Source organism: Salvia hispanica, chromosome 3 (genome assembly GCF_023119035.1).
Source record: "Salvia hispanica cultivar TCC Black 2014 chromosome 3, UniMelb_Shisp_WGS_1.0, whole genome shotgun sequence".
NCBI lineage: Eukaryota > Viridiplantae > Streptophyta > Magnoliopsida > Lamiales > Lamiaceae > Salvia > Salvia hispanica.
Window position 1 is genome coordinate 48,506,214 of NC_062967.1, and position 22,205 is coordinate 48,528,418.

A 22,205-nucleotide genomic window follows, 5' to 3' on the forward strand; every position below is an offset into this window, starting at 1 on the left:
TTGTACTCTCCATCACAAAGCAAATCCGAAGTGGATTTAACCATTTTGACATTGTACTTTGGACTTAACCTAATAAAGAAGAGTTGGCCCCTATCTTTCTCTTATGAATCTTGTAACTCGTTGAATATCAACCGTAACCAGAAATATGCAAACTAAAGAAAATAACAATATAATTGAGCAATGTCCCAACAGATGAATAAAGCCCCAACCACCTCATAATTGATTAGGAAGTTGCCTTTAATATCATTTCCCATATGGATGTGGTCACATAGTCCCACTTCCACATTAGATAAACATGAATCAAACAGTAGGCCCCCAATAAGTAACTCAAAAGTAACAAAAGTACTAAACCTAATCTTGGAAGGCTTTCTTAGAGTGGATCCAACCATTTAAACTAATTTAGAGTTTAGGTCCACTTGCTAGTAACTAACATTTTATATGATTAATCCAAATCTTTACCAACTACATCAAATACTCGACCACTATGTGATAATTTAATCAACCAAAACTAATAAGAAGTGTGTTGTCTATTTAAGCTGTATGTTGTTTTGATGCTCAAGAGAACAATAAAATGAGCTTTAAACACTCATTTTTTATGAACATTATGATCAACCAACATTTTTGCCTATTTTGTACCCCTACTACATTTCAAGCAATGCCATCCATCCATTTTCGTATCTCAGTTTCTTCATCTGTAGCAAACTATGCATTCTACAAAATCTTAGTAACAAAAGAAGAAACTCGAAAACTAAATTGACTATAAATACTAAAGGAATGACTGACTTTATGCGGTGGAATTATAATTTTGCGCAAAGAAGATACAAATTGATAGCAAAGGGAAAAGTAAAAGAGACATCTTTATTCTCTTAGCCCCTCGCCATTTACATTATACTAAAAATCAGTATACAAAAAGCAGAGCAAAAAAACGGAATTCTTTTCCTATACAACAGCAATAAATAACCAAACCCAATGACGATTAATTCAATCTAATGTATGAATTCCAAAACAAAAATCATCAATCCAAAAGAATTGAAAAAAGTAAGCATGCCATTATAATGAATCTCATCTCTAATTTACAGCTGTCAATGAGCTGTAATTTTGGATCTCTTCCTTGCCTCGCTGTAAAGAATCACTCCCATTATCGTGATTGCGAACCCCATCATCCCCATCACCGTCACCGGATTCCTAAAAATCAGCACCGACACGACGGCGGCCACCGCCGCCTTCGCGTTCCCCAGCACCTGCAGCGTCAGCGCGCTCGTGTATTTGGTGACCAAGAAATTGGTCAAATTGACTAAATAGGCGACGGTGGCATTGGCGATGAGGAGGAACACCATGAATCCGTCTTCTCTCCCTTTCTGTACAGTGATTGCGAGCACATTCCCTTCTATGTACAATGTGAAGGGCAGCAAAATCGCGGCGGCCATGGGGGCCATGTAGAGGAGTAGATTCATGGAGTGGAGCTTCTCGCCTTCGGATGTGAGGAGGAGGCCTTGGACGACTGATTTGAGGGCTCGGCCGGCGGTGGAGCCGACGCACATGAGGAAGCCGAAGAGGTGGAAGAGGGGCTCGCTGTTGCTGGCGAGGACGATGCCGAGGACGACGGGGACGAGGGCGAGGTAGACCTCGGCGGACTCTTTGTGGCAGGTGATGAGGAAGGCGAAGATGGCGGTGAAGAAGGGGGTGGTGGCGCCGATGGCCTGGTTGAAGGAGACGGGGAGGTAGCGGAGGGAGGTGTTGCCGCAGACGACGGAGAAGGAGAAGATGGCGGAGAGGGCGAGGATCTTGAGGAACTGGCGGCGGCTGTGGATGTGCTGGAAGGGGACCAGGTGGAGCCACTTGATGGCGAGGAGGGAGTAGGCGGCGCAGGAGAGCATGTGGAGCATGGTCAGGAAGATGGGGTAGCGGAAGCCGTGGAAGCTGAGAAGGTATTTGTTGAGGAGGAGGACGCCGATGTTGGAGAGGTACCAGGCGGCCACGGCGGAGGCGGTGATGACGGAGGGGGAGATCAGGTATTGCTGCTGCCGGATCTCGGCGGTGGGGGTTGTGGGGATGTCGACGACTTGGTCGGGGGTGGGAGGCTCGAAGCGGGGGTTGCTGCCCCTGCGAGTCGTCCATGACTGGGCTTCCACCATTTCAATTTCAAAATTAAAAATGTAGTCTTTGTTTGTGAATCTGGGGGGATAACTGATAAGGTAGTGGTAGTGTGTGTGTAGTGTGTGTAGAGAGGAGGTTGCTTGGATCTGAGTGGAAGGTGGGGATTTAGATTTGAGGGGGAGGAGGAGGGAGAGCTGTTGGATGGAGGGTAGGTGGGGCCCAGAGAGTGTCGGTACGATAATCCATACGAGTTGAGTTGGGATTCTATATTCAAGAATCACACTCTATGACAGTGTGCTGCTGCCTGCTGTAAGAATGGAATGGGCAATGGGGGTCTCAACTCTCAGCACAGTGAAAATGGCGTTCCAGGATGTACAGCAACGCGGACGCTGGTTTTGAATTTAGTTATTCAACAATTTCCCACAAAATTGGAAATTGACTTAATAAAAGTTATTACACATATTATAAAATTATTATTTAATACACCGTGCATTAATTGGATGTTAAATAATTCATTCATCCATAAAAAATAGTCTCATTGATCAGCACTTGTATTTAAATTTCAAATATGTAAAGTAAGAGATATGGGCAGAAAAAAATATTAGAGTATAAGAGAGAAAATGTTTAATTTTAAAAATGAAAATTATATTTTGTAAACATCACAAAATATTAAAATAAGACTATTTTTCATAGACAATACTTCTACATTCCATTTTAAATGTTTATATTTTCGTTGTAGTGTGTACTACCATACAAAATGTCATTTTTCATAACGGGAAATAATCTTCCCTTCTTTTATTATTAAAATGTTAAATAATACAAAATGTCATTTTTCATAACGGAAAGTAATTTCCGTTCTTTTATTATTAAAATGTTTAATTATTTTCTCCCTCAACTATTCCATATAATACTCTCTCCTCTACTGATTATTTCCAATTTTATCCTCTCTCATAAAACTAGTCGCATCCACTTATAAAAAATACTCCTTTTCATTAAAAGAATGAAGTTCATTTCCTGTTAAAAAATAGTTCGAGTACTTTTTAATTTATACTCCCTCTGTCCCATTAGAAATGAAACGTTTGCTTTTTTACACATGTTTTGAAAAAATAATAATAAATAGTTAAAATGAAGAAAAACTAAAATAAAATAAAAAAATAATATAAAGGAGACTCTCCTCTACATTATTCTCTCTCTTACTTTATTTTTTTACCACTTAAGTTATTTATTATAATTTTTTCAAAATAAGTGCGCAAAAGTAAACGTTGCATTTTTAATGGGACGGAGGGAGTATTTGTTAGAATTATTTTTGTTATTTTCTTTTACATTTTTAAAACTTTCTGACTTCGTCTCTCTCCACTCTTTCAGTCGCTCTCTCTCGCTGCCGCCCCGCCTCCTCCGCCATTCCGGCCCGTATCCTCCGACAGTAGAAGGTAAGCATATACCGCGCCTCTTCTCTCTCTGTAGCAGCTGTCCGAACTTGATTCCAAGTTTGTTGTCGCCGGATTCCGGCAACTCTATGCATGTCGTGCCCCCAAATTATGTAAGCAACTATCCTATATCCATATTGCCTTCAATTTCATCTTCAATTGTAGAACTGGGTTTATCCCCAATTTTAGTTTCAATAATTTTGAGTAAGAATTGATCTTGTTCGTGGTTAAATCATCTCTTAGGCTTGTGTTAGGAATAAATAGAAAGGAAGTTCAGATTTTGTGATTGTTTTGGTTTTAAAAAATGAAAATTTCCTTTCATGTAGGCTAAGAGATGTTATGCTATTGCTTTCTTTGGTTTGAGATTAATCTTTAAAGCATGAAAAATGAAAATCCTTGAATTGTGAAATGGAGAAGAGAAAAAGAAATGAGGCAGCCTATAATTTCATTTACAGTTTAGCTTAAAGTTGATATTTGAGCCCTATCTTTTCCAACTAGATTGGGAATGATTTTCTTTATATGAAGTACTCCATACATGAAGCTCATTTTTGCATAAATTTGCTGGTCCACGATTCCACGGGCAAGCCCCAAGACTGAATGTTTATGTTAGGGAAGATTGCAGAAGAAAATCCAGACATGTTAATTTTCTTTGCATTTGTTTTGTTTGGCTGATAGTTATGTTTGAATACATTTTCATCCATTGAAGTTCACCACTATTTTTATGTTGTGCTTAATTATTCATTTTGGGGCGGTTTACTACTTTTATAGTTGTACTTCACTTCACTTGTATCTTTTCCAGTTTTCCTTGTGCACCTCTCTCTCACTTAAATATTGGCACTCTATCCTTTTCTCTTGTTTCCTTTCATGATTTCTATTCTCTCTTTCATTGTCATTTCATTTACTACTATTTCGAATAAAAATTTCCTCTTTCCCCACCATTGTTTACTCATCCTTGACCATGAAGTGTTATTGTTGACAGGTAATCCCTTTTTAACCAATGTATATGGACTTTTAACTTCAAACCAAATAATGGCCCTACCCAACATAGCTACCAAAGTCCATAACATTAGAACTCTGAATACCCCGTCCAGCAACTTTCCATTCCTGTTGCCAGACCCTGTCACCATCACTGATCTATTACTCCAATCAAACAATCCAGAGTCACTAGCCCAATGCATCAACACTGTTTCTGCGTGGACTCCAGGTTTAGTCCAAGCAATTCTTAAACGCCTCTGGAACCATGGCCCTAAAGCCCTTCAATTCTTTAAACTTGTTGAAGACCACCCATCTTATACACACTCAGCTATTGCTTTTGACCATGCTATTGACATCTCTGCACGAATACGAGACTACAAAACCATGTGGACCCTTGTATGCAAGATGAGATCCATGAGATTGGGCCCATCCCCTAAAACCTTTGCTATCATGATGGAGCGCTATGTCTCTGCTGGAAAGGCTGATAAGGCTGTGAAGATATTTCTGTCTATGCATGAACATGGCTGCCAACAAGATTTGAAGTCATTTAATGCATTGCTTGATGTATTGTGTAAGTCGAAACGGGCAGAGATGGCATATGGGCTTTTAAAAGTATTCCGGGGAAGGTTTAGAGCTGATGTTGTCAGTTACAATATTATCGCAAATGGGTTTTGTTTAAAGAAGCAAACTCCACGAGCCTTAGAAGTTATGAAGGAGATGGTTGAAAGGGGCGTGGAACCAACATTGACCACATATAATATACTCCTTAAAGGTTATTTTAGAGCTGGGCAGATTAAGGAAGGATGGGAGTTTTTCTTACAAATGAAGAAAAGGAAAATTGAGATTGATGTTGTGACCTACACAACAGTCATTCATGGGTTTGGTGTGGCAGGTGAGGTTGAGAGGTCAAGGAAAGTATTTGATGAGATGATTGGAGCTGGTGTGCTACCTTCAGTCGCAACTTATACTGCCCTAATCCAAGTTTTGTGCAAGAAGGATTCTGTTGAAAAGGCCATTGTAGTATTTGAGGATATGTTAATGAAAGGTTATGTGCCAAGTGCAACTACCTACAATGTAATCATCAGAGGATTGTGCCACGCTGAAAAAATTGATATGGCTATTGAGTATATGTATAAAATGAAAGATGATTGTGAACCGACAATTCAAACATATAATGTTGTCATTAGGTATTGTTGTGAGGATGGTAAACTTGAGAAGGCTTTAGAGATTTTTGGCAAGATGAATGGTGGGTCTTGTTTGCCTAATTTGGATACATACAATATCTTGATTGGCTCAATGTTTGTACGGAAGAAGTCTGATGACTTATTGGTTGCTGGGAAGCTGTTGATAGAAATGGTTGATCGAGGATTCATGCCACGAAGGCTTACCTTCAATCGTGTTCTAAATGGGCTGATGCTGACTGGTAATCAAGGATTTGCACAAGAGATTTTGAGGCTGCAAAGTACATGTGGCCGTCTTCCTCGTCATTTTAGATTGTGAATGCTTCTGTTTTATTTGCATTTGCACCCTTCCCCTGAAGTGAAAAATGAAATTGCCAGATGCCAATATCCACATGTTTAGGCTTGTTTTTTTGAGACAGGCTGATACCCTTATTATTCACAGTTCACATGCAGTCACACATGTATATAATTATTCATACTAATTTACTACCCTGGTCTCTGATGCACAAGAATATAATTGAGGCGTAGAGATGTGACTAGGAATTTGTCATTCATTACATTGGTTTCGAGTCATGTGTAAAACCCAAACCCAGCCTGTCTCCGTGTGTGTGTGTGTGTGTGTGAGAATTAAAGGGTTCGATTGATTAGAATTTTGTTGTGGGAATTAGCTATCCGTACCTTTTCTATTCCTTGATTTGTGAATATGGTATTGGTCATTGGAGGAAGGATTTTATGGACCAAGATCATTTAGTATTAAAGTTTAAGATGAATAATTATATAAGCCATTGTATTTCTATGAATTTTGCTAAAACTACATTATGTTGCCGATCAATAAGTACATTTTTTGTAAGTCTGTTTCTTGTTGACTAGAGTCTTGGATCGAAGTTCTCGTGCGTATTTAAATTAGTTTCTGAAACTGTGTGCACTAAGTTAGTGGCTCCATAGTTCGATTTCCATCGCCCACTAGCGAGAAAGATGTGTTCCCTTAGTGCTTAACTTGATATGTTTCAAGTACTTGTCAGCCAGAAATTTATGTGTCCAACAATGGCAAGAGGTCCAAGATGATAACGAGTTACAATGGAGATGTAACAATGACACGCTAAGGATTACTAAAATATTCTTACATACATCTTTTTATTATATGTCCTGATATTGGATAAACTTTTTTGAGACGTGAAATGAGAAATATTTCAGAAACTGTGTTGCCCAATGAATACTTCATTAATCGGCCAAATCGTCCACAAATGTTTCCAGATTGATTAGTTGGTGTCTTGATGATGATGATGATGGAGAGTTGAGGATAGGTCTATGATGTAACTTGTTTCTATTAATGATCGTGTTTCACTACAAAAGAAAATCAGTGGAAGTGCTCTTTCAACTCCATCACAAATGGTGAGCACAATGTTGCTCGTATAACATTCACTAACAAAAACTTTGCAAGCACTTTTTCTTGCATTGTAGTGAGAACAGACACCGTTTTAGCGAAATTCTCCTGTTCAGACTGAACATATTTTTGTCATTATTGAATCCAGATACACTAGGTTGTAGTCGTAGACTGCTCATAGCACTATTGTCAAACGAGAGCCTTTGTGGCCGCTGGTATATGCCCCCTCCATGCCGTTGGATAATTTTTCCACTGCTAGTGCATACAATAATGCCGAGCATATCGGGGAACCCGTGACATGCTTTGTGAAGACAAATCAATTGTTGGAAGTCGTGGGTTGTGAGTGGCCTAAGGTATTTTGCATCGAATGCCTTGCAAATGTCCTTACAAAATCATTTTAAGGATTCGCGACTAATGAACTCGGCGATGTGCAAGTACTCGTCGAACATGTCAGAACTTTTGTCAGTCGCGAGCTGTCAGAGGGACGATGCACACTTATAGTGCCGAAAGACCTTGACGACTCCGTCCGACCGTTGTTGGGAGTATTCTTCTCGAGCAGCCAAGGTAGTTGCTATGCATAAGAACATATTTATATTGATTTTGTATATATTTTTTTTATTATTGACGCATGATATAGATTTAATAATTGGAGATTAAATTACTTTCCTAAACTAAATGCACAAATTAGTAAAAGCATCCACAATGGATACCCTAGTCTCCGCTCTAGTGGTTGTCACATCATCATTTCTTAGTCTGCCCCTTCTTTCTGCAATGGTTTCATCCTAGTGTCCGCCCTATCAATTATCTATTTTTCATTTCAACTTTAATATATATATCTTTTTAATGTTTACATAGGGGTGCTTAATCGGTTCTCCGTTTCTCAGTTAACCAGAATCGGAATCGGAATCGGCCGGTTAATTGAGAAACCGGGAACTGAAAATCAGTTCCGGTTCTTGTTTTTTGAAAAATATTGGTTCTGGTTCTAATCGGAACCGACAAGTTCTTAACCAGGAACCGGTTTGCATTCTGATTTCAATTTTATTTTATATTTTAATATATAGATAATCTTAATCAAATACTGTTATTATTTAAATTTCAGATATTATTTTAATATAATAATAAATAATTACCTAAATTAAAATTTAACCCTAATTATCATCCTCCCATAACTTTCATTCTTTCACCCCACGTCATCCATATATGCCGCGGTCTCCGACTCATGCTGATTTAATGAATAGTATTTCAGATATTAATTTGTTTTGTTTAAATACCGATTTAATGAATATTCTAGGTATTGGATTTTTTAGGTATGTGTTTATTGAATTTTGAGATAATAATTGTTATATTTCTAGATGCTAGATTACTGGAGTACGTTTCTTTTAGTGTTTAATTTATTGAAATTTTATGTATTGAATGATAAATATTGTCGTCATGTCGGTTTGTATTGTTGTGAGGTTTTTCGAATTTTCAGGTATTTAATTTATTGCAGTTTTAGTTATTAGATGATAAATATTGAATCATTTAAATCTTTATTCAAATAAATTTGGATTAAATATTACAAATCGATTCCGGTTATGAACCGAAATCGATCGATTCTTAACCGGCCGGTTCCAAACCGGAACAGGTCGGTTTCAATTCCGATTCTAAGATTTATGAAAATTTAAAACCGGTTAATTGGTTAACTGATCCGATTAGAATCGGAACCGGCTGAATAAACATGTCAGTTTAGACATTGTAAATAAAAAAATTAGATAATACTAAATTATAAAAAACAATACATCGTGGATGCTCTAAGTTAAAGGCCTTTTTTTTTTTCAAAAAAAACAATCGAACCTCAATTCTTCTAATGAACTTTAAATTTCATTTGTTCACGAAGAAATAAGGATGGAAATGTCATATTAGTGTTTTTAGCTTTGAACTTTAGGTCTCTGCCCAGATCGTTCTCTCTAGAAGTGCGATTCCGATTTGGAAAGGTTCTGGTTGCTCGTGTCTGTATAAGCTATTCTGCTGTGTAGATTGCTATCTGTTGAGAAATCACAAACTCGATTGCGGTTTTATCAATAATTTTCAAAGATTTGGATTTTTTGTTGGGTTGATTATCAATCTATCATAGATGCTTATCATGTCAGTGTGCTTTACATTTAAGTGACTTAGAATCGTTATGTTTTTTCCTAGTTTTTCCCCAATTATTCTTTTGATTAGTTTAATTTGTTGATATTGATTGTGAAATCTAATTGCAGATTTCCCCCAAATCAGACGGCCACTCCGCTCCCGCTAAATAGGAGTTGAAGGCATGGCAAAAGCCAGAGATAGAACTGAGGATTTTAAGGATGCTGCGCGCCGAGCAGCACTAAATTTGGAATATGATGAGGTTTTGTTAATTTTTATTTCATCATGGTTTATCAGATTGTTGTAGATTTTTTTATTCCTACAGTTGAGTCTCTTTCTTTTGGATGGTTGCTCTATGTTTCTCTTACTTTGTCAATTCTTTTGGCAGGCCAAAATTGCAGCGATAATGGCATCTTTTATTATGCATAAATCTTTGGAAAGGTCACTGTTCACCAAAGCTGCACTAAAAACGGTACATTTGTGTCACATAGCTGGGAAGATTGTTGAATTTAGTGTTGGTGATACTGGCATGTTTTACAAGGATGTATAAACTTTTTTGAGTTGATGTGCGATCGTTTTTTGCCAGCTTGAAAGTATTAGAGCATTAGAGCAGTTCCTCTCGAAGCATAAAAAGGATTATGTAGATGTACACCGAATTACTGAAAAAGAGAGAGATAGCATCGAGCATGAGGTGAGATACATTTATTCCCTAGCTTTATTAGACTGTTCTTTTTCCTTCAAGAATTATTGTTAAGGGTTTGTATTTAAGTTTAAGATTTCTTATAAGTTACTTATAACATTTGGCCTGTCTACATGATGTTAGTTTTCTGTCTAGAGCTCCCTTTGGCTTTGCATTTTGGGGACTAATTTTTCCTTATAGAATGATTGTTAAGGTTTTGTGTTTTAAAAGTTTAGGATTATTTATGACCTTTGGGATTTTGGCCCGGTTTTTAAAATGGCTCTACCTTCAAATACTGCAACAAAACCCAACCATTCACCGGATCTCCAAAAACGCATGGGATTGAATTTTCAGTACCGTACTGCTGCCTTGGCACGCCAGAGTCCCAAAAGCTATGGATTGGGTTTCTAGATTTGGCCATGTCTGATCATTTTTGGTGTTCCAAATCCAAAAATTTAGCATTCCGGCACTGGAAATTCACTCCCCTGCCAGCTTTGGAGATTGGGTTAAAGGTAGGAGTACTTTTTTGAAGGTCAAGCCAGAGGTCAGGCCATAAAGTGTAATCTACTTAAGTTCATGCTTTCTTTATGGTTGGGAGCTGGAAAATAAATTAATATTGGGTTATCTATTACCATCAATCCATCATAGATAACAATTGCATTCTTGAAAAGGCTAAACTGCCATATGTTGCTAATATTGATTTTCTCATATTTTCATGGATAATGTATTGGCTTGGTCGTTTAGCATAGCTACACAAATATGCTACCAATGTATATCTTCCATATTATTCTTCAGGGTAATTTTATGTTTGTTTCATTTCAACTGTACATACTGCATATGCTAAGTAGCAATCTAACATCTTGTGTCCTTTCTTCGTGATCCTTAATGGATCCGTGTCTGGTACATACTTTATTCGTATTTCTCATGTGTTTACTGTCGCATGAGCAGTTTCTTGTCAAATTTAAATTGGATTAGATTCTCTAATTGTGTAGCTGAATATCCGATGTACAACATGTCTAACTTTTCCTATCCTCTCGAAATACCCAACCCCTTATCGTTGCTCTGTGCTGCCATTTTAATCTTAATTATTTTGGGACCTTATGATCTTGGAACTAGCAGACTATATTTAAAATGCTCTGTTTAGTTTATCTGAATAAGAGGTTTTCTGCTCCATACAGGCAAATTTTATGTCATTACCTACATCATCTTGACAAAATCTACATTTTGCAGGTTACAGTTTTCATCAAAGCGTGCAAAGAGCAAATAGATGTTCTCAAGAATAGCATAAATAACGAGGAAGCCATTTCAAAGGGATGGCTTGGTATAAGGAGTGACAGTTCAAATGCAGATACCATAGCTCACAAACATGGAGTGGTATGGCTTGTATATCTGCATTTTTTGATATCAATCATAATGCTTTCTCCTTGTTTTATAGTTGCAGCTGTGGTTATTGTTTAGATTTCTCTGGTTATTCACTCGAGCTGTTCAATAATACGTAGCACTATGTTTTTGTCTCTTTTAATGTTTTTTACATGAAACAAAAGATGACCTTGCTTTTGTTATCAGTTGTGGTGGTCCTCAATCTGAGATTGTAGTGTCAAATTCATTTGTCTATGAGTACAGAATATTGTGCCATAACCATTGATATGTTAGTAATGCTGTGGCAACCTAAGGTAAAAAAACTTTTATAGTTTTAGCATCTCTACGAAGCACATAGACTCATATTTATGTACTACTACTAATATAAAAACTGAAGTATATTATCATTTCTCAATATGACTTTTTGCTTAGCAAAGTTATTTTTTGTAATTGCAGGTATTAATCTTAAGTGAAAAGCTTCACTCAGTAACATCCCAATTTGATCAGCTTCGAGCTGTACGCTTTCGAGACGCCATCAATCGGGTGACACCAAGAAGAAAACTCAAGCCGAAAGGCCCTACTGTTGCAGAGAGCTCAACTTCTGGTAACATTGACTCCAGGAAAGTAAGCAATACAGGAATCAGGCAGACAGATGATGCTCAAGCACAGCCAATTAGATTCCAGCAACAATACATAGATGACGAAACACACGCTCTTCAGGTAATCGACTGGTCACTAGTAGAAGCTTCTGTATTTGTGGCATAAGCTAGTCAAGCCATAGTTTCTCTAATTAGATTTCCCGAGTTTGTGTAATATTGATGCAGGTAGAGTTAGCTACCATGTTAGACGCTGTTCAAGATACAGAGACAAAGATGGTGGAAATGTCTGCACTGAACCACCTCATGTCTACTCATGTTTTGCAACAGGCCCAACAGATAGAATTTCTGTATGAGCAGGTAAATTGAACTTCATCCACTTCTCCCAGCTGATTTACAATCTCTATGTTTTCATGTGGAAATTGTAATTCATGATATAGCTCGTTTATAACTTTTTGCTTGGTTCACATCCATAAAAAAGTCTTAGAACACTTGTTTACTACTCCCTCCGTCCCATTAAATATGACTGAACTTTATTATTCCTTTTGTTTTTGGATTAAACAGGCAGTTGAGGCTACAAATAATGTGGTGCTTGGTAATAAAGAGCTGTCGCAAGCCATCCAAAGGAATAGCAGTAGCAGAACATTTCTTTTGCTCTTTTTATTTGTCCTTACCTTTTCAGTTCTCTTTCTTGATTGGTATAGCTGAGTTAGATTTTTTTTTTTTATATATATTTCAAATGGTATGGCTGAATTAGAAACTAATGATTGTCCATGTTATACGAAATTTTACTGGGTAGGGCATAAATTTAAGTACAATACTTTATATGAATTTGCACAGTATCCCGGTTTCTTACGTTGCGTGAGCATTGGTGTAACAAAGGAATAATATTCGGTGTAACAAAGGAATAATATTCGAATCGAATAAGTCGATGATATTTCTAATTTGGATGATAAAGTAGATCTTATCGGATTTGGTCTAGTTGGTTCGTTTCTTTTTGGATACGAAGGTGTCAATTCAGCTTGAGTGGGCAAACGAAGAGACAATCGATTCCTTAACTAGAAGTGACCTCCCTGCTCAAGGTGATCCTTCGGATTTGAGCGTATGCGTGCTGCTGAGCATCCTTACGTGGCACTCTCTGATTGGTCAATGGCTTAGCCGTTGGCATATTCAATTTTTTTTTTAAAATCGAAATTAATTTAAAAAAACATTTTTAAATAAAAAATATATATTTTCCCACTTCCCAAAAAATTATATCCGTTTTCTACCCACTTTTAATTTATTTTTCAATTTTTTTTCCTCAAAATTCACATTTTCATCTATAAATACCCCAACTTCAACAAAAAAAAAAATCACATTCTCATCTATTCTATCATCTACATTCTCTCATCTTTTTTCTCATATTCTCTCATCTAAATTCCCACCACACTACACAATGTCCGGCTCCGGCGATCACCCCTCCGGCAATCGCGGTTGGAACCACGATTGGTTCAACTCGACTCATTCCCTAGTCCAGAAACGCAATTTATGGCCCCTCCTCAAACCCAAGGTTCGCAAGTTGCCGGTGGCTACCGCCCTTACCCGGTGGACGACCAAAATGCCTGCGGGTTCGGGTGGGCACCCGAACCCGGATCGGGAGGGAGCAACAACTCTACTCCTACTCCTACTTCTATTCCTACTCCCACTCCTCCTACTCGTGGCACCCGACTCCGTACACTCCGGGTGAGATGATGGCGATGTTCAAAGCTTACTTGGCAGTCTCCGAAGATCCGGACGTTGGCACGAACCAAACCGGGGATACGTATTGGTGGCGCATCACTCGTCTTTACAATGAAACCCGACCGAAGGGAACCATTTATCGCAATGAGAGTATGGTGCGCAATTGCATCTTCAGACGCAACGAGGCAATCGGTAAGTTCCAGGGTACTTCCAACAGGAAGAGCGGGCGACGGGGAGCGGTAAGAGCGAGTTCGACATCATCAGTGCCGCCTTGGCGACCTACCAAAGCTTGGAGTTCAAAGTGTTCAAGTACTCGCTTGTTGGCAGGAGGGGCGCCTTCATCCGAAGTATAGTGGCGGCGTAGTAGCCTCCTCCAGCTCCTCCAGCAAACGGTCGAGGTCGGTAGCCCTATCCGACGGCGCCTTCGATGATGTGGCTACCCAGCTTGCCGGAACTAACTTGGGTAGCCCCGACGCTGGCCCGAGCAGTTCCTGCCGGCCGCAATGAAGGAAGAAGGCGACGACCACCCGCCGTCGCGCCCCGATTCCATCCGCCCCCGTCCCCGCTCCCTTTGTGCCTCCTCCACCCTCGAACAACTCGTTGTGGGTCCTCTTGGGTCAACTCTATATGCACGATACGTCTAAGATGACTCCGGAGCAACTTTCAACACATGAGGGAATGATCCGGGGTCTCAAGAGAACATTGGGGATAGATGACTAGTCTTCCACGTGTGTATTTTTTAATCTGTAGGATTTTAATTATGTATTTTTATTTTTTAGGATTTTAATTATGTACTCCCTCTGTCCCCCAAAATTCGTCACCATTTGACCGGACACGGGTTTTAAGAAATGTAATAGAAAGTGAGTTGAAAAAGTTAGTGACAAATAAGTCCTACTTTTATATATTAGTTTTAAAATAAAATGTGAAGGGGAATAAGTTAGTGGAATGTGAGGTCCACTACCAAATATGATAAAAGTGAAATGTGATAAATTTTTAGGGACGGACGAAAAAGGAAATAAGTGACAAATTTTCAGGGACGGAGGGAGTAATTTTTATTTTTTAGGATTTTAATTATGTAATTTTTATTTTTTAATGTATTTTTATAATGTAGAAATGTTTTTAGTAATTGAAGTATTTAAATTGAATAATAGAATGATGGGACCCTTGAGCTTGTCCTTGCGGAAGAGCACGGATGTGGGTGTTGTGCTCTTAGCTAAGGACAAGGAGTAAAAGTGGGTCCGGGCCCACCTCCGTGCTTTTAAATAAAAGCACGGATGGGGATGCTCTTAGAAATTTGGGCACACTCGACCACATCGATAATGCGTAGAATTATGGAGTATTTTTATCTTAGTTTTTAATTTATTTTATCCATAAATATAAATCTTAATATACAACAGAAAAGATATAGCAATAATAATAATATATGAATTCATGCGTAGAATTATGGAGTATTTTTTATCTTAGTTTTTAATTTATTTTATCCATAAATATAAATCTTAATATACAAGAGAAAAGATATAGCAATAATAATAATATATGAATTCAATTTTTTTTTATAAATGAATTACTTTTGAATTCATATAGATATAAAGACAAACATAGCTGATTCCAGTAAGATCTAGTTGAAAAAGAATTATACTGTACTTGTTTAATGTTGGTATTATTAATTTTATTTTATGTGCTTTATGTACGAGGTAGGTGGATAATGGAGATAAACATTCATACTTATAAAGTGATTTTTTGACTATGGAGCCGTGTGGATGCCATATTGCCTCAAGTTATTGAAAATGTCCCTAATCCGTTTTTGTATTTTATATACTGGAGTATATGTGATAATGACATAATGGTGATGATAGTAATAAGGTCGTGTATTAGCAAATCTGGACTCTATATAATACTATGACATATCAAAATATTTTATATATTCACTTTATTCTTTTCTTTTTGTACTTTCCTCAATACAAATGATAGGAGTAATATTTATTGATGAATCTACAAATCATAAAACTGCAAATAGTAAGTATACATTTATATTCACAAGAGTCAAACTTAGCTTTTACGCATATCCAATATATAAAAACGATCAAATCACATTTACTAAAGAATTCATTTAATCTTTACTAGTGGAAAATGTTACAAAAGTGTGTGCATCGTACTGAATAAATAATGGCATAATCAACTTTGATGTAATAGTTGCAGGCAATTCACAAGTATGAGAATCCCCTGTTTTCTACTTGTGATCTGCTTATTCAATTTTGTAAAATCAGAAGAAACTCTAGAGACGTACATCGTCCAAATCAACCCACAAATCAACAATATTAATCAATATTCACTTTACGCAGCCAATGAAGAGCTCGAACCACGTCTTCTCCATCGCTATAACCACGTTTTCTCTGGTTTCTCAGCAAGACTATCAGCAGCTGAAGTGAAAGCCATGGAAAACACAGAGGGCTTCGTATCGGTGCGCCGCGAAAAAGTTTACGAGCTCCACACAACCCACACTCCCAACTTCTTGGGACTGAACCAGAATGCTGGTTTCTGGAAATCTTCCAATTACGGAAAGGGCGTCATAATCGGCATCCTGGACTCCGGGATCACACCGGGCCATCCCTCATTCAGCGACGAGGGGGTCCCGCCCCCTCCCGCCAAATGGAAGGGGCGGTGTGACTTCAACTCCTCAGGCTGTAACAACAAGCTCATCGGAGCGAGAAGCTTCCTCGCTGAGAGCCCAAGCCCGGTCGATGAGCAAGGCCACGGCACGCACACTTCCAGCACGGCCGGTGGGAATTTCGTGAGAGGCGCCGGCGTTTATGGCAGCGCGAATGGCACGTCATCTGGAGTTGCGCCGCTGGCTCATGTGGCTATGTACAGAGTCTGCGGAGTCCAGGGCTGCCCCGAGAGCGCCTTGCTCGCCGGAATAGACGCTGCCATCGGAGACGGCGTGGACATAATGTCAATGTCGCTGGGTGTTGCATCGGTCCCTTTTTACAGCGACAGCGTCGCATTAGGCGCCTTCCGGGCGGTGGAGAAGGGTGTCTTTGTCAGCTGCTCCGCCGGGAACAGGGGACCTTCCTCTGGTTCCGTCTCCAACGCTGCTCCGTGGGTCCTCACTGTAGGCGCTAGCACCGTTGATAGGAGATTGGCGGCCACGGTAGTGCTCGGAGACGGCCAGAAATTGAGCGGGGAAGCGATGTTCCAGCCGCGTAACTTCTCCTCTGCTCATTTGGCATTGGTTTTTCCTGGAGCCAGAGACAATACCTCTTCCAAATGTAGCCCGGGCACGTTGGACAAAGCCGAGGTTAGTTATAAAAATCCATAGGATTCCATCCTAAAATCAATAGACTAATAATGGATTTCAGTTTTCTTTTTACACTGAAGTGAGATATTTTGTACTACTCTGTTTATTTTTCTTTCATTTGCCTACAGGTTGCTGGAAAAATTGTCATGTGTGAAAGGAGCGGATCAATCGCTGCACCTGCCGAATCCATGAAAATCGCCGGTGGCGCAGCCATGATTTTGGTGAACGGAGAATCCGCAGGCTACAGTTTAAACTTAGTAGCAAATCAAATTCTCCCCATGTTACAGCTCAGCTTCAAAGACGCATGCAAAATCAAAACCTACCTAAATAACACTTCCACTCCAACCGCCAAAATCGTGTTCCAAGGAACTCAAATAGGCGATCCTCACGCCCCATACGTAGCGTCATTTTCGTCACGAGGCCCGAACAGACAAAGCCGTGGAATCCTCAAACCAGACATCATCGGGCCCGGAAGCAACATTCTCGCAGCTTGGATCGGAGACAATAAAGGTCAATTCAACATCATCTCGGGCACCTCCATGGCGTGCCCTCATGTCAGCGGCGTCGCAGCGCTGCTGAAAAGCGCGCACCCAGACTGGTCGCCAGCTGCAGTTCGGTCCGCCATCATGACCACTGCGTACCGCATCAACCTCAGTGGCAAACCGATTGAAGATCATAACCTCCTTGCTGCTGACCCTTACTCAATAGGTAGTGGCCATGTCAATCCTATAAAAGCGAATAACCCCGACCTGGTTTATGACCTCCAACCAGAGAATTACATTCCCTACTTGTGCGGCTTGAATTACACCGACCAGCAAGTCGGCATCATCGTTCAGCGCAGGGTCAATTGCTTGAGTGTGACACCTATTGCCGATGCAGAACTGAACTATCCATCGTTTTCAATCAATCTTGGATCGTCAGCTAAGTCAGTGACGTATACAAGGACGGTTACAAATGTTGGGGGAGCGAATTCGTCGTACCATGTTAAGATCGCTGCGCCACGAAAAGTGAAAGTGAGTGTAGAGCCAGCGCAACTGAAATTCTCTAAAGTGGGACAGAAACTGAGTTATAAAGTGAGCTTCACCCGGTTATCTATTCCGGCCGTGGAAACTGTTTCTCAAGGATTGCTTAGCTGGATTTCTGCGGATCACTTGGTCGCATCTCCGATTGCAGTTACATATGAACATCATTAACCTCTTCTTCAACTTCAAGCATCCCGAAACATGCATTATAATAAAATTTGTTGTTATTGGAAGTGTCGAATACTTATCAAAGATATACATACTTTAATTTTAATTTTAGCTACATTTTCATAAATAAGTATTCGTGTGTTTAATAAATATATCCCCAAATTTACTAGTAATTTTTCATATGGGAAAAATGCTCTGTAGAGAAGTGCAATAAGCATTTAAATCAAAGATAAAAGAAATTAGCTGGTGCAGGTGCACTAAACAATATTTGAAGGCCTCGCTTCGATTGTTGTTGTAAACTGGTGATTCAATCTTGATTTTAATAAAAAATCATATTCCTTTCTTAGGGTAGATTTGGGGTGTTAATACTCACAAATAAGACTATCTTTAGGGTGAAACAAAATTTACAAAAAAGAGACTATTTTTAGGGGAAAAAAGGAATATTATAATGTTCAATTTTCTTAACTAGTACGTCCAATTGAGCGTTACATGGACTTTTAATTTGTATCATATTTTTTCAAGTTTGAGTGAATTATTTCGGTGAGGAAAATAATTTCAGTCTACACAAATTAGAGGATACTTGAAGTTGAAGAAGTGGTTAACGATGTTCATATGTAACTGCAATCGGAGATGCGACCAAGTGATCCGCAGAAATCCAGCTAAGCAATCCTTGAGAAACAGTTTCCACGGCTGGAATAGATAAGCGGGTGAAGCTCACATTATAACTCAGTTCCTGTCCCACTTTAGAAAATATCAATTGCGTTGGCTCCACACTCACTCTCACCTTTGGTGGCGCAACAATCTCCACATGGTACACCGAATTCGATTCACCAACATTTGTAACCGTCCTTGTATACGTCACCGACTTAGTCGACGATCCTAGATTGATTGAAAACGATGGATAGTTCAGTTCTGCATCTTTAATAGACTTCACATTCGAGCAATTCACCCTCCGATGAATGGTTATGAAGATTTCCCGTTCGGTGTAATTCAAGCCACACAAGTAGGGAATATAGCTCTCTGGTTGAAGGTCGTAAACCAGACCAGGATTACTGGCTTTGGTAGGATTCACATGGCCACTACCTATTGAGTAAGGGTCAGCAGCAAGGTAGTTTTGATCTTCAATTGGTTTGCCACCGAGGTTGACACGGTCCGCGGTGGTCATGATGGCCGACTTCACTGCAGCTGGCGAGATTGTCCAAGGAAAACGCAAGGTGGGTTATAGAAAAAACAAGGAAACGGATGATAAATATCATTTTGGAGTAATTGAGTTAGGAATCCCAATTTTGATTCGGTTGGATAAATGAACTTCCTATGTTATACTATTCAAGTCTTGACGGCGGGTTGATTTGATAGATCAGATATTGTTATTCATGATAGTGATCCGGTTCAAGATCATCGAGAGGTAATCGACCAGTCCGGGTGCGCGCTCTTCAGCAGCGCTGCCACGCCGCTGAGATGAGGGCACGACATGGAGGTGCCCGAGTCTATGTTGAATTGACCTCCGATCCAAGCTGCAAGAATGTTGCTTCCGGGTCCGATGATGTCGGGTTTTAGGATTCCACGGCTTTGTTTGTTCGGGCCTCGTGACGAAAAGGATGCTACTAATGGGGCGTGGGGATCGAACATGATTTTGGCGGTTGGAGTGGAAGTCTTTTTGATGTAGGTTTTGATTTTGTGTGCATCATTGAAGCTGAGCTCCAACATGGGGAGAGTTTGATATGCTACTAAATTAAAACTGTAGCCTGCGGATACTCCGTTCATCAAAATCACGGCTGCGCCACCGACTTTCTTCACGGATTCGGCAGCTGTGGCATATGGTTCGATCCTTTCACACATGACAATCTTTCCGGCAACCTGTTGGCAAATGAAAAAAATTAAATATAATAATATCTTACTTCGTGTAAAAAGAGAATTGAAATTATTATATAAGTTTAATTAGTCACTCCAATTGATCGATTGAGTTTAGGATGAAAAATTTGTATCAATAACCTCAGCTTTGTCCAACGTGCCCGGACGGCATTCGGAAGTAGTAGTATTAGTGGCGCCAGGAAAAATCAATGCCAAATCAGCGGATGAGAAGTTAGGCGGGTGGGACACCGCTTCCCCGCTCAATTCCTGGCCGTCTCCGAGTACTACTGTAGCCGCCAATTTCCTATTAACGGTGCTAGCACCGACAGTGAGGACCCACGGTGCAGAGTTGGAGACAGTATAAGAGGAAGGTCCGCTGTTCCCGGCGGAGCAGCTGACAAAGACCCCATTCTGCACCGCCCAGAACGCGCCTACCGCGATGCTGTCGCTGAAAAAAGGAAGCGATTCACCGCTCAGTGATATTGAGATTATGTCCACGCCGTCTGCAATAGCGGCGTCTATTCCAGCGAGCAGGGCGCTCTGGGGGCAGTCCCTGTCTCCGCAAACTTTGTACATGGCCACATGAGCTAGCGGCGCGACTCCAGACGCCGTGCTGCTCTCTCTCACGAAATTCCCGCCAGCCGTGCTGGAAGTGTGCGTGCCGTGTCCTTGCTCATCGACCGGGCTCGGCCTCTCTGCCAGGAAGCTTCTCGCTCCAATGAGCTTGTTGTTACAGCCTGAGGATTTGAAGTCACACCACCCCTTCCATTTGGCGGGAGGGGGCGGGACCCCCTCGTCGTTGAACGACGGGTGGCCCGGTGTCCATGACGCCGATTATGACGCCCTTTCCGTAATTGGAAGGTTTCCAGAAACGGCATTCTGGTTCAGCCCCAAGAAGTTAGGAGTGTGGATGGTGTCGAGCTCGTAGACTTTTTCGCGGCGCACCGACACGAAGCCCTCTGTATTTTCCATGGCTTTCGCTTCAGCTGCTGATAGTCTTGCTGAGAAACCTGAGAAAACGTTTTTATAGCGATGGAGAAGACGTGACTCGAGCTCGTCATTAATATTGTTGATTTGTGGATCGAATTGGAAAATGTACGTATCTAGAGTTTCTTCTGCTGTTACAAAATTGAATATGCACATCACAAGTACTCCCTCCGTCCCGGAGTATTAGACTCACTTCTTTTAGGCACATGATTTAAGGAATTGATATTTAAATAGTTAAAGTGGAGAGAGTAAAGTATGAGAGAGGGAAAAAGTAGGGGAGAGAGAGAGAAAAAAGTAGGTGGGGAATAAAATAAGATACATGTTTTTTGCTAAAAAAAGAAATGAGTCTAATATGTTGGGACATCCCAAAAGGGAAAGTTAGTCTAATACCTTGGGACGGAGGGAGTAGAAAACAGGGGATTCTCATACTTGCAACTATTATTTCAATGGAAGAATATGGAAGCTGGTGAAGAGCATTATTTATACAGAACAGTGCACAGAATTCATTCCATATATTGAGAAATTTACCATACAAGTGGAGAATTGCGAAGGAAAATATATGTAATTGAGAAACAGATTTTTCAAATTCGTTCAGAATCTTTTATTGGTGTATAATAAATTGCTGTAATTGGTTTTAGAAAATCATAAAGTAATTATAATATTCATATTGCTGTCCCTCCTCCCTCCGTTTCTAAAAATAGACCATAAACTCTTTTCTTTTTGAGCCATTTCTTAAAATAGAAATTAAAACTCTATTTTAGAAAAGTTATTTCTATCTATGGGTTTGACTTATTTTTCACTAATATATTTCTTTTTTCTATCTTACTTTTTACTTTATCAATTTTTAAGTCACACATTTTCCTTTTTGAAATATTTTGTTAAATGACACATTTACTAAAATAGAATCGTCATTCTCTTTACTTTTTTCCCTCTCTTATTTTATTCTCTTTACACTTAACTTACCAAACAAAACTACATAAAATCTAGTGTCAAATAAGAAATATTCCACTTAGAGTTAGACGGAGAGAGTATATAACGATTATATCATTCATTGTATGTATCATTCCCAAGACTAAAAAATGGTGTATGTGCTAGTAAAGACATGCGCATCAACATGCTTAGCATTTGCCAAAGCACGTCGTCGCGTGCTTAACTGCTAAGCACGATGATGCGCTGTTCAAAGCACACTCTATCTGTGAACATGCGTTCTCTCAATGGTGAGGCCACTGTGACTCATCCGTTATTTTTTTATACTCCCTCCGTTCCATAGTAATGGAGGCAAAACTTTTCGGCACGGAGATTAAGAAAAATTATGTTAGGTGAGTTAAGTAAAGAGAGAATAAAGTGGAAAAT

At 39.6% G+C, this 22,205-nt stretch overlaps 4 protein-coding genes and 1 pseudogene across 7 annotated transcripts; 3 read left to right on the forward strand and 2 right to left on the reverse strand.

Annotated features, from left to right (window-relative positions):
- Window positions 1–817: 817 nt before the first annotated feature.
- LOC125216517 (probable sugar phosphate/phosphate translocator At1g12500) lies at window positions 818–2,367 on the reverse strand. The gene has a single exon (XM_048118254.1). The coding sequence runs from the start codon at window positions 2,133–2,135 to the stop codon at window positions 1,083–1,085; it is 1,053 nt and encodes a 350-aa protein (XP_047974211.1). The 5' UTR covers window positions 2,136–2,367; the 3' UTR covers window positions 818–1,082.
- Window positions 2,368–3,444: 1,077 nt separating this feature from the next.
- Window positions 3,445–6,132, forward strand: LOC125210662 (pentatricopeptide repeat-containing protein At1g74900, mitochondrial). 2 transcript variants are annotated; one of them, XM_048110221.1, is made up of 2 exons: window positions 3,445–3,527; window positions 4,504–6,132. In XM_048110221.1, exon 2 carries the CDS (start codon window positions 4,554–4,556, stop codon window positions 5,997–5,999), a length of 1,446 nt encoding a protein of 481 aa, XP_047966178.1. In that variant the 5' UTR covers window positions 3,445–3,527; window positions 4,504–4,553; the 3' UTR covers window positions 6,000–6,132. The 2 variants fall into 2 exon arrangements, with proteins under 2 accessions (XP_047966178.1, XP_047966177.1); XM_048110220.1 differs by having other exon boundaries at window positions 3,446–3,637.
- Window positions 6,133–8,903: 2,771 nt separating this feature from the next.
- LOC125211655 (syntaxin-81-like) lies at window positions 8,904–12,662 on the forward strand. Of its 3 annotated transcripts, none has more exons than XM_048111543.1 (8): window positions 8,904–9,037; window positions 9,305–9,435; window positions 9,562–9,645; window positions 9,760–9,864; window positions 11,083–11,226; window positions 11,668–11,931; window positions 12,006–12,167; window positions 12,372–12,662. In XM_048111543.1, exons 2-8 carry the CDS (start codon window positions 9,358–9,360, stop codon window positions 12,513–12,515), a joined length of 981 nt encoding a protein of 326 aa, XP_047967500.1. In that variant the 5' UTR covers window positions 8,904–9,037; window positions 9,305–9,357; the 3' UTR covers window positions 12,516–12,662. The 3 variants fall into 3 exon arrangements, with proteins under 3 accessions (XP_047967500.1, XP_047967502.1, XP_047967501.1); XM_048111545.1 differs by having other exon boundaries at window positions 12,036–12,167; XM_048111544.1 differs by lacking the exon at window positions 8,904–9,037 and adding an exon at window positions 9,073–9,188.
- A 3,217-nt stretch (window positions 12,663–15,879) lies between these two features.
- On the forward strand, window positions 15,880–18,090 carry LOC125210058 (subtilisin-like protease 3). Its single transcript, XM_048109629.1, has 2 exons — window positions 15,880–16,824; window positions 16,953–18,090. Exons 1-2 carry the CDS (start codon window positions 15,961–15,963, stop codon window positions 18,015–18,017), a joined length of 1,929 nt encoding a protein of 642 aa, XP_047965586.1. The 5' UTR covers window positions 15,880–15,960; the 3' UTR covers window positions 18,018–18,090.
- A 522-nt stretch (window positions 18,091–18,612) lies between these two features.
- Window positions 18,613–20,852, reverse strand: LOC125210384 (annotated as a pseudogene).
- Window positions 20,853–22,205: the final 1,353 nt, after the last annotated feature.